General features: G+C 42.1%; 1 protein-coding gene across 1 annotated transcript in view; it reads right to left on the reverse strand.

Annotated features, from left to right (window-relative positions):
- Positions 1–12352, reverse strand: part of dgki (diacylglycerol kinase, iota) — a 176640-nt gene that overhangs the window by 22557 nt on the left and 141731 nt on the right. The window contains exon 27 of the mRNA XM_048608001.1: positions 6637–6764. Within this exon, the coding sequence (XP_048463958.1) occupies positions 6637–6764 (128 nt within the window). The remainder of the gene's footprint in view (positions 1–6636; positions 6765–12352) is intronic.

The raw sequence follows: 12352 nt of genomic DNA on the forward strand, positions 1-12352 counted from the left end.
AGGGTCTAGGCCCGAAACGCCAGCTTTCCTGCTCCTCTGATGCTGCTTGGCCTGTTGCGTTCATCCAGCTCTACATCTTATTATCTCAGAAGTAGGCCATTCAGTTTCTCAAACCTGCTACGCCATTGTAATAAGATCATCGCCGATCTGATTGTAATGTCAAATCCATATTCGCACCTACCCATGATAACTTCTCACACACTTTCTTAGCAAGAATCTATTCACCTTTGCTGTAAAAATAATCAAGGACTTTGCTTCCACCATCTTTTGAGATGGGTTCCAAATGAAAATGATCCTCTGAGAGAAAGAGTTCACCTAATCTCTCTTCAAAAGAGTGATCCCTGATTTTTAAACAGAAACTCCTAGTTATAGATCATCACATAAGAGGAAATAGCCTCTCCAAATCTACTGTATCAAGTCCCTTCAGGATTCCATCTACGTCAATCATGTCGCCTCTTGCTCTTTTAAACTCCAGTGGATACAAGATAAGCCTGTCCAAGTTCTCCTCAAGATAACATATCCTCCTAGGTATTAGTCTGATAAACCTTCTCTAAGCTGGTTTCCAAAGCGTTTACATCTTTTAATTAAGGTGACCAGTACTGTACACAGTATTCCAGATGTGGTCTCACCAGAGCCTTGTTGAACTGATGCATAACCTCCCTACTTATGTATTCACTTTCCTACTTTTCTTTTAGACGTCAATATTACGATTTTTTTTAGATTTCTGGCTCGCTTTCAATCATTCTGTAATTTTTCCCTCCTTATTAATTTTTATTTGTTCTTTGCTATTTTTATGTTTTGTCTAATCTTCTGACCTGCCAACTGTTATTGCACAATTACAGTGTTATCTCAAAGTTTGATATGATCTTTAAGTATTTTACTTAACTATGGGTGATGCAACACCAAATGTTCCAATCCCTTTCGAGTTTTTTTTTCCATTTGAATTTATCTGTTCTGTGTATTCTGAAATATCCCCTTAAAAGTCTGCCATTACATCTCCATTGGAAAATCTCATACCCTAATTTGCCAGATCAATTCAACTAGCTCCGCTTGCATGCATCATAACTGCCCTCAGTTAAGTTTAAAATACTAGGCTCGGACCCACTCTTCCCTCCCTCAACTGAGTGTGAAATTCAATCATACTATTATTGCTGCTATCTGGAAGCTTTGTTCACTATGAAGTAATTAATTAATCCCATTTTGTTGCACAATAAATTAGCATAACCTGTTCTCTAGCTATCTCCAGAAAATGCTGTTCTAAGAAATTATCTCAAAAACATTCTACGAACATCTCATCTAAGCTACATCTGGTTTATCCAGTCTATGTGTAGTTTAAAATCCCCCATGATTATAACTGTACCTTTCTGACAGGCTCCCATTTTTCCTACCTTTATACTCAATACTACCATGTGGTTATTGGGGAGAGTGCAGGGGGGTGAAAAACACTCCTACAAGTGACTTCTTGCCTTTGTCATTACTCATCTCTCCACAAATCGCTTCTACATCCTGATTTCACAAACCTGGGCCATCCCTCTCTATTGTGCTAACACCATTGTTAATAAACTGAGCCACCACTCCACCTTTTCCTAGCTATGGATCTTTCCTGAATGTTCAGTGCTCTTCAACATTTAGGTCCCAATTTGTGTCATCCTACAGCCATGTTGCATGTAATGGTTTTCACATCATAGAGTGATAGAGGATGTTGCTGGAAATGGAGGGTTTGAGCTCCAAGGAGAGGCTGAATAGGATGGGGCTATTTTACCTGGAATGTCAGAGGCTGAGGGGTGACCTTATAGAGGTTTATAAAATCATGAAGGGCATGGATAGGGCGTATAGCCAAAGTCTTTTTCTCAGGGTAGGGGAGTTCAAAACTAGAGGGCATAGGTTTAAGGTGAGAGGGGAAAGATTTAAAAGGGACCTGATGGGCAACCTTTTCACGCAGAGGATGTTGCATATGTGGAATGAGATGCCAGAGGAAGTTGGCAGAGGCAGGTACAATTACAATATTTAAAAGGCATCTGGATGGGTATCTGAATAGGAAGGGTTTAGAGGGATATGGGCCAAATGCTGGCAAATGGGACTAGATTAATTGAGACTATCTGACTGGATTATTATTGATTTCTATTTCTGCACTCAGTTCATCAGTTTCTTTTAACAGGTATTCAGATACAGAGCCTTTACTTTTGTGCTTCTATTATTTTTGCAACCTGTATCATCTAAGTTATTCTTAGATTTGTGCTCACTATCTTTTCATGTCACAGTCCATCATTTCTCATATTAATACATTTCAAACCTACTATCCCACAGCTACTGTACGGTTCCCACTATGCCCAACAGCCATTCTTAAAATCATAGAATTCCTACGATGTGGAAGCAGGCCACATGGCCCATTGAGTCCACACCACTCCTCTGAACAGCATCCCATCCAAACCCACTCCCCACTTTCTATGATAACAACATGTAGAGCTGGATGAACACAGCAGGCCAAGCAGCATTAGAGGAACAGGAAAGCTGACGTTTCGGGTCTGGACCCTTCTTCAGAAAAAAAAAACTTTCTATGGTTGGTTCCGCTACAGAGGGGTGGGGTAAAGTGTGCCAGGGCAATGGTTATAGGGAACTCAATTGTAAGTGGAAGAGTGAGGCATCTCTGTGGCCACAAACGAGACTCCGGGATGGTATATAGTCTCCCTGAACCCAAAACATCAGCTTTCCTGCTCCTCTGATGCTGCTTGGCCTGCTGTGTTCATCCAGCTCTACACCTTGTTATCTTATAACTGTTTATTCTTGACTGGCACAAAAGCAAAATGGGTAAGTGGGCCAATCCATGGCTTACAAAGAAAATTAGAGATAGTATCCTATCCAAGGAAGAAGTATGCAGAGTGGCCAAGAAAAATAATATGCCTGAGGACTGGGAGCAGTTTAGAACTTTGCAAAGAAGGACCAAGGGATTGATTAAGAAGGGGAAAATACAGTATGAACGTAAGCTTGCAGGGAACATAAAGACTGACACTAACAGTTTCTATAGGTATGTGAAGAGAAAGAGATTGGTAAAGATAAAAACGGAGAATGTATAATAGGGGACAAAGAAATGGCTGAGCAACTGAATACATACTTTGGTTCTGTCTTCACAAAAAGAGGACACAAATCAGACATCAGGAATGTTGGAGAATGCAAGATTTAGTGAAAGGGAAGAACTGAGGGAGATCAATATTAGTGGAGAAATGGTGCTGGGAAAATTGATGGGGTTGAAGGTGGATAAATCCCCAGGGTCTGATAATCTACATCCCAGAGTACTTAAGGATGTGGCTCTGAAAATAGTGGATGCATTGCTGGTCACCTTCCAGGATTCCACAGACTTTGGAACAGTGCCCAGATTGGAGGGTAGCTAATATTACTCCAATATTCAAAAAGGTCGATAGAGAGAAAATATCAAATATAGACCAGTAAACCTTACATCGGTAGTGGGGAAAATCCTCAAATCCATTATCAAGGATTTTATAGCGGAGCATTTTGAAAGCAGTGGCAGGATCAGACAGAGTCAGCATGGGTTTATGAAGGGGAAATCATGCTTGACAAATCTGTTGGAATTCAATGAAGATATAACTGGTAGAGTTGACAAGGGGGAGCCAATCGGTGCAGTATATTTGGACTTTCAGAAAACATTTGACAAAGTCCCACATAAGAGATGATTGTGCAAGATTAAAGTGCACGTGATTGGGGAAAGTGTATTGAGATTGATAAAAAACTTGTTGGCAGAAAGGAAACAAAGAGTAGGAATTAATGAGTCCTTTTCAAATTGGCAGACAGTAACTAGTGGGGTGCCACAGGGATCGGTGCTGGGACCCCAGCTATTCACAATATATATTAATGATTTGGATGAGGGAACAAAATGCAACATCTCCAAGTTTGCAGATGACACCAAGTTGGGTGGGAGGGTGAACTGTGACGAGGATACAGAGATCCTTCAGTATGATCTGGACAAGTTGGGCGAGTGGGCAAATTAATGGCAGATGCAGTGTAATTCGGATAAATGTGACATTATTCACTTAGGAAACAAAAATAAGAAGGCAGATTACTACCGGAATGGCTGTAAATTGGGAGAGGGGAGTGTGCAGCTGGACCTGGGTGTCCTTGTGCACCGGTCACTGAAGGTAAGCATGCAGATGCGGCAGGTGGTAAAGAAGGCAATGGTATGTTGGCCTCCATTGCGAGCCATTTCGAGTACAGGGACAGGAATGTGTTGTTGCAGTTATACAGGGCCTTGGTGAGGACACACCTAGAATATTGATCTCCTGAGGAAGGATGCTCTTGCTCTTGAGGGATTTCAGCAAAGGTTTACTAGGCTGATTCCAGGGATGGCAGGACGGATGTATGAGGAAAGATTGACTACGGTAGGATTGTTTTCGGTGGAGTTCAGACGAATGAGGGGGGAATCTCATAGAGACTTATAAAATTCTAACAGGACTAGACAGGGTAGATGCAGGGTGGATGTTCCTGATGGTGAGCATGTCCAGAACCAGGGGTCACAGTATGAGAATTCGGGGTAGACCATTTAGGACAGAGATGAGGAGACATTTCTTCACCAAAGTGTGGTGAGCATGTGGAATTCATTACCACAGGAAGTACTCGATGCCAAAATATTGAATGTATTCAAAAGGCAGCTAGATATAGCACTTGGGACAAATGGGATCAAAGGTTATGGGGAGAAAGCAGGATTAGGCTATTGAGTTGGACGATCAGCCATGATCGTGATGAATGGTGGAGCAGGCTCTAAGGGATGAATGGCCTCCTCGCGCTTCTACCTTTTATGTTTCTATCTGCATAACCCTGCATTTGCTGTGGCTAATCCCCCTAGTCTGCACAACCCTGGACACTATGGGTAATTTAGCATCGACAATCCGCCTAAACTGCACATCTTTAGACTGTGTGAGGACACCGGAGCACCCGGAGAAAACTCATGCAGACTCAGGGAGGATGTGCAAACTCCACACAGATAGTCACCCGAGGGTGGAATCAAACCTGGGTCTCTGGCCTTGTCAGGCAGCAGTGCTAACCACTGAGCCACCATGCTGTCCATGCTAATCTTTAAGTCATGCATTCACTTCTCTAACCTTAACTGCCCTATGTCAACTTACATGTGGATCAGGTAGTACACGAGAGATTATGATCTATGAGGGCTGCTTCTTAAATTAATACGTTGCTCCTCATACTGACTAAGTAGGACCTTTTCCCTTGTCCTTCTTATGTCACTGGCATCTAGATGGACCACAATGACCAGATCCTCCCCCTCTCACAGCAAGTTCTTCTCCAGTCTTGAGGAAATCTCCCAAACCCTGGCACTATGTAGGTAACACAACCTTCCTGACTTTTGCTCTTTGCTGCAGAGAACAGTGTCAATTCCTTCACTGTACTGCTCGTTACAATCGCCACATTCCTCGTTGATTCCCAAAATTGAATGGTTTCCTGCCCTGGTGCCCTGGTCAGTTAGCCCTGTAGCCCTCACTACTTCCAAAGACATTCTCATCACTGAATTCCCCATTATCAACATCCTGGGGGTTACCATTGACCAGAAACTGAATTGGACTAACCATATAAATACAGTGGCTAAAAATACGTCAGAGGCTAGGAATCCAGTAACGTAACGCACCTCCTGTCTCCCTAAAGCATATCCACCATCTACAAGTCATCAGGAATCTGATGGACTACTCCCCACTTGCCTGGATGAGTGCAGCTCCAATAACTCAAGAAGCTCAATACAATCCAGGACAAAGCATCTGCTTGACTAGCATCACATTCACCGCCATCAACATTCACCAATGACACAGCAGTGAAAGCAATGTACGCCATCTACAAGATGTACTGCAGAAATTGACCAAGGGTCATTAGACAGCACCTTCCAAACCCATGACTTCTTTCAGAAGAATAAGGGCAGCAGATACATGGGAATACCTACCTGCAAGTTCCCTCCATGCCACTCACCATCCTGATTTGGAGATATATTGCCATTCCTTTAGTGTTGCTCGGTCAAAATCTTAGGACTCCCTCCCTCAGGGCACTGTGGGTCCCTCTACAGGACATGGACTACAATGGTTCAAGAAGGCAGCTCACCAATACCTTCTCAAGGGCAACTAGGGACTGTCAGTTTAGGATGGGGAATATGCGATGCTTACATCTTGTGAAAAATGAAGCAAAGCCTCCCTCATTCCCCAGAGTTTCCTGGATTACTCAAATGGTTATTCATCAGTTGAACTAAACACTATATGGGGACCTAAGTTTTATTCCTGGTCTGTTGGAGGTCAGCTAATACTGCCCAGTAGACAGGTGGGTCCTATTTAGGAACTGAACTTAATATGCTTGGAGGTTAGGAAGGTGAAAATTGGTTGTGAATGTTGAATGTTGGAAAATGTCTGCCAAGGTGTCATGGTAGGGTTTAGCTGTGATTACTAACATGGTCAAAGAGCCTAGAAAAAGTCCAGCCAGCAACTGAAAGAAATGGCCACATGGGAGAGATGCAGGGTGGGTCCCATGACACCATATTCCATGAGAATGGATGGGCTAAACAAAGTTGGGAGGAAGAAATGAATTGTTGGTCAGAGGTTGGTTCATGGTTGAAGTGGGGGTGGGTAGAAAACTTACGCTTGCGGTGGATCCACCACCAGGTCTGGCATTCCAGGGGATGTCACATTTTTCTGTACGGCCACCATCTCTGGATCCAGAATAAAAAGTTCATCTTGAGCCACTTCTGTTACAAAGTGGAGGTGCTCCTGAGAAAAAGTGGAAAACCATTCACATCTTAGAATTCTCTTAACTATCAACAATCAATTATTCATAAATGGATCTATCTTTTCTAGTATACTTAATTATTAAGTAATTATTGATGTTCTGATATTCTTAAAGCTCAGTTAATTATTGATCACGATCGCAATTACATCCCATGATTAATTGATAACGAGTTACAAGCTGTACTTCAGGTACAGCTACACTAAAATGAATACAGTTTGAACATACTCAGCAAGATCTCTGAAATACTGACAGAATATTTCAGGAAAAGCCTATGCTAGATCCCAACGCAGTTTCTGCTTCAACCACAGGAAATGAATTCAAAGCACAAAGTATGTTCAATGCCAATCGATTTTCCACTAGTTTAATATGTGGCACTATAGCCAGATAGCCCTCTCCTACAACCCCAGGATAAAATAATCATCATAGGGAATTTCTGCTAGTTTGCAACCTTCAAGAAGGCTCCAAAAGTTATGGTAATTATTTTGCATACTACATTTGCAAAGTCAATTATTATATTATTTATTAATAAATTAAGAACATTTCACACCAATTTCACTAATAAATTCATTTATTTGGAGATAAAAATAATTTTTAATTATTGAAAATGCACAGGTGGCAGCACGGCACTCTGATTGAAATTGCTTATTTTTTTGTGATAAATCTATTTTCGAATATTTCTAAAAACTTGGTCAAGTAGCCAGTCTCCTTATCAAGGAATTACTTATAGTTATTTTTAAAAAAGGGGATAATTTAAAGTGCTCCCTGACAGAGTTTGAGCATTATACCTGATGCAGTATAAATTGCTGTTCCCACTGAGATCTGGTATTCCATGAATCCTGTCCTGGCGATTGCAAGATCAGATCATAAGAAATGGAAGCAGAATTAGGCCATTTGGCACATTGCGTCTGCTCCACCATTCGATCACTTCTGATATGTTTCTCAACCCCATTCTTCAGTCTTCTGCCTGTAACCTTTGATCCCCTTACCAAACAAGGACCTCTTTATCTCTGTCTTAAATATACTCAATGACTTGATCTCCACAGCCCTCTATGGCAATGAGTTCCACAGATTAACCGCTGGTCTTAGTCTCTTCTACTCGTGAAAACATCTCCATGTCTTCACTCTATCCAGGCCTCTCAGTATTCTGTAACTTTCAATCAGATCCCTTTCATCCTTCTAAACTCCAATGTGTACAGAACCAGAGCCACGAACTGCTCCTCATATGACAAGCCCTTCATCCCCAGAAACATTCTTGTAAACCTGCCCTGGACCCCCTCCAATGTCAGCACACCCTTCCTTCAATATGAGGCCCAAAACTGCTCACAATATTCCAAATAGGGTCTGACCAGTGCCTTATACAGCCTCAGCAGTACATCTCTGCTCTTGTATTCTATCTCTCTTGGAATGGATGCTAACCTTGCATTTGACTTCCTAACTGCCAAGTAAACTTGCATGTTAATCTTAAGATAGTCCTGAACTATGACTCCTAAGTCCATGTGTGCTTCAGATTTGCAAAGCTCTTCCCTGTTATAAAATAGCCTATGCCTCTATTCTTCCTACCAAAGGGCATAACCTCATACTTTCCTACATTGTATTCCACCTGCCATTTCTTTGCTCACTCTTCTAGCCCGTCCAAGTCCTCCTGCAGTCTCTGCGCTTCCTCAACAATTCCTGTCCTTCCACTTATCATTGTGTTACCTGCAAACTTAGCAACAATGCCCTCAGTTTCTTCGTCCACATGTCAATGTAAAACGTGAACACTTGTGGACCCAACTCTGACCCTTGTGGAACTCCACTAGTCACTGGCAGCTACCCTGAAAAAGACCTCTTTATCCCTTCTCTCTGCCTTCTGACAGTTGGCCAATCTTATATCATAGTAGTACCTTGTCCTTAACACCATGGGCTCTTGATTTATTTAGCAGCCTCCTGTCTAATGCAAAGTACATATTCAGTTCCTCCACCATTTCTTTGTTGCCCATTACAACTTCTCCGGCCTCATTATCCAGCAGTCCAATGCCCACTACTGCCTCTCTCTTACCTTTTAGATATCTAAAACTGTGGCAATCATCTTTTATGTTACGAGCTAGCTTAGTCTCATATTTCATCTTCAGCAAACACCCCCACCCTCCACCCACTTATTGCTTTTTTTATTTATCTTCTTCTGGTTTTTAAAGGCTTCTTAATCCTCTGGCTTGCCACTCTTCACGACATTGTATGCTTTTATTTTTGCTTTGATGCTGTCCCTGACTCCCCTCATCAGCCATAGTTGCCTCATCCTTCCCTTCATATGTTTCGTCTTCCATGGATGAATTTCTGCTGTGCCTCCCAAATTACCTCCCAAGAATTCTGGTCCCAGCATGTTTCAGGTGGAGCCCGTTTCATTGGAACAGCTTGCTCCTTCCCCAGTACTGACACAAATGTTCCATGAATTTGAGGTAGACAAACCGGAAGCTAGAAGGACACAGCAGGCCAGAGAGCATCTGGAGGAAAGGAGCAGTCAACATTTCGGGTATTACCCGTGTTCAGGAATGGATGTGGGGGTAGGGGGAGCTGCAGATAAAGAGGGGGGTGGAAGGGGTGGAGGCAGAATGGGGGTGATAGGTGGACAGTGGTGCTAGGTACGGCCTGGTTGGTCGATGGGAGGGATGAATCTGGTTGGTGGCTGGAAGGGAGGGTCAGAGGGTGGAATGGAAGGGAGGAGGTGGGGCTGGAAAGGGAGGCGGGGCATGACTGGAAAGGTTATTTGAAATTGGTTGGATTTCAGCATCTGCCGTTTTTTTGGTCTTTTCACATGAATTTGAACCCCTTTCTCCCACACCAATCTTTGAGCCACGTGTTTACCTCTTTAATTTTGTTGACCCTGTGCCAATTTGCTTGTGGCTCAGGTAGTAATCCAGAAATTATTAGCTTTTTGGTTCTGCTTTTTAAATTTAGCCCCTAGCTGCTCATATTCCCTCAACAGAATCACTTTCCTTTTTCTACCCATGTCATTGGTACCTAAATTGACCACAATGGAATGGATGGATAGCTTCAGCAGGATGTTTTATTCAGCAATTCTTGAGGTACTACCCAGCAGCAAATTGTGTTTATTGATGTGCAAATGAGTTTAAGGAGCAACTGGAGGAAAGAAGCTAGATGACCAACTGCATCCAAACTCTTGCCTGTTGTTTTTACTTAGCCCATCTTGTTTTTTAAACTATATTGTTTCATAATCTGCATTGTACAAATTCCAGCTACATTAAATAAGTGGTTTAGAAATGAACTGCATTTCAGATCCTTGTTTTCAAGCTTGACTGGGGTAAATATCATGTCAAAAGTCTGAAGGAGTTGGAATTTACCAGAACAAAGCTTCCCTTCTTGACTTAAGTTTCTTTCCTGTTTTCTTCTTCTTTCCCTTCCCAAATGTTCACATGACTATGCAATGGGTCATAACCAGGAGGCAATGTAAGAAGTCATGATATATGGGGAAGTCCTGATGGTCAGCTCACAAATTTTCTAAGTTTGCATGCTGATTTTAATACAATGTCTGCTTTAACATATCCCAGTGATGTAGATGCTAATTCAGCTCTGGTTGGATGGTAAAGTGATTAAGGTCTGATATAACATTCTACTGTGGCATCATGGAGCCCTAGCAAAACTGCAGTTAACGGGAATCAGGGAAAAATCAAACTCTCTGCTGGTTGGAGTCATAGGTCAGTCATCTCAGTTCTATGACATCTCTGCAATAGTTCCTCAGGGTCATGTACAACTGCCTTCAGCTGCTTCATCAATAACCAACCCTCTATCATGTGGTCAAAAGTAGTGATGTTCAGCACCATATGTGACTTCTCCGAATTTGAAGCATTCCATGTCCAAATGCAGCAAGCTCTGGACAAGTGACAAGAAACATTTGCATTGCAGATGTGCCAAGCAAAGACCATCTCCAACAAGAGAGAATCTAATCATTGTCCCTTCAATAGCATTACTACCATGGAATTCTCCTAGTATCAACATCCTGGAGGTTACCTTTGAAACTGAACAAGAAACTGGATTGGATCAGCCATATAAATACAGTGGATACAAGAACAGGTCAGAGGCTAGGAATTCTGCATCAAGTAATTCACTTCTTGGCTCCCTAAAAACTATTCAACATCTACAAGGCACAAGTCTAGAGTGCGAAGTAATACTCTCCACTTGCCTGGATAAATGCTGCTCCAACAACACTCAAGAAGCTGAAACCATCCAGGCCAAAGCAGCCCATTTGATTGGTACCACATCCACAGATATCCACTCCATTGATATCCAGCAGTAACAATGTGTAAGATGCGATGTACAAAATGGATTGTAGAAATTCACCAAAGCTCTTTAGACACTGCCATCTCAAAGGACAAGGGCAGCAGATATATGGGATGATCACCACCTGCAAGTTCCCTCCAAGCCACTCACCATCCTGACTTAGAAATATATCAGCATTCCTTGACTTGGAACTTCCTTCCTAACAGTATCGTGGGTCTATCTATAGCACATGGACTGCAGTAGTTTAAGGAGGGAAGTCACCACCACCTTCTGAAGACTAAATAGGGATGAGTGACAAACGCTGGCACACCCACATCTAACAAATGAATTAAAAAAACTGCTGGATTTATCCTAGTCTTAATGGTGGACCTTCATTAATGGTAAATCACTGTTGGATTTTATCCCGGGTTTAATCAAAATGAACAACATGCTGTTTCAAAATTGTAAAACAGGTTTTTATGAGTAAAGATTTGTGAAGCATAAAGACAGAAGAAGAAACAGGTTTCAGAACTGAATTATAAAGTCTAATTGCAAAGTGAAACTGTAAAAATCTTGAATGGAAGTGCCCTAAGGTGTCCTGACAACTGAATATTGGTTGGGGATGGGGTTGGTCTGCGGTTGTTCCAGCTGCTCTCTCGATCTGGTGAACATACACAACCTACACAGCAAGATGTCCCACAGGGTAAAATGCAAACTGTTCAGGGGTGGGCTAGAAGCCCATTGGAAAGACCTAATCTGGTCACAAAAATGAGGCTATAGGATGTGCAACCAATCATTGACAATGTAAAGAATGTGGTGGCATTTCTACCTGATATTTATTCATCAGCTGATACTGGAGAAGGAGCAGGAAGATTATCAGTTCTTAGCATGGGTGACTACAGATGAAACTGTCTATCCCAGATATATCTGATCTGTCAAGTGAGACCTCCTCAGCTGGTGTTCCCCTGTATTAAAATAATGGCCTCACTACAGGAGGTACCTACACAGATAGCTCCTCACCATGGCGACTTATCTTGAGTAGGTTAGTCCTGCTTATAGAGGTCTGATTTTACAGTCCTTCAAAACAGCTTTTATGCCGAGTACTACAAGAGATCTTCCTGGTTATCAGTTTGTCATAAAAGATTTCCATTGGGATTAAATTATGTGATAGCCATTATTAATAAGAATAACTTCACTGAAGGATTACTCAATACTGGGTATCCCAGCATTAAAACGTGGGAGGAACTTGTAACAAACCATGCCATCTGGCAATGCCTCAACCATCAAGCCACAATACATTTTGAAACTGATCACA

Source organism: Rhincodon typus, chromosome 18 (assembly GCF_021869965.1).
Source record: "Rhincodon typus isolate 14 chromosome 18, sRhiTyp1.1, whole genome shotgun sequence".
Classification (NCBI taxonomy): Eukaryota; Metazoa; Chordata; class Chondrichthyes; order Orectolobiformes; family Rhincodontidae; genus Rhincodon; species Rhincodon typus.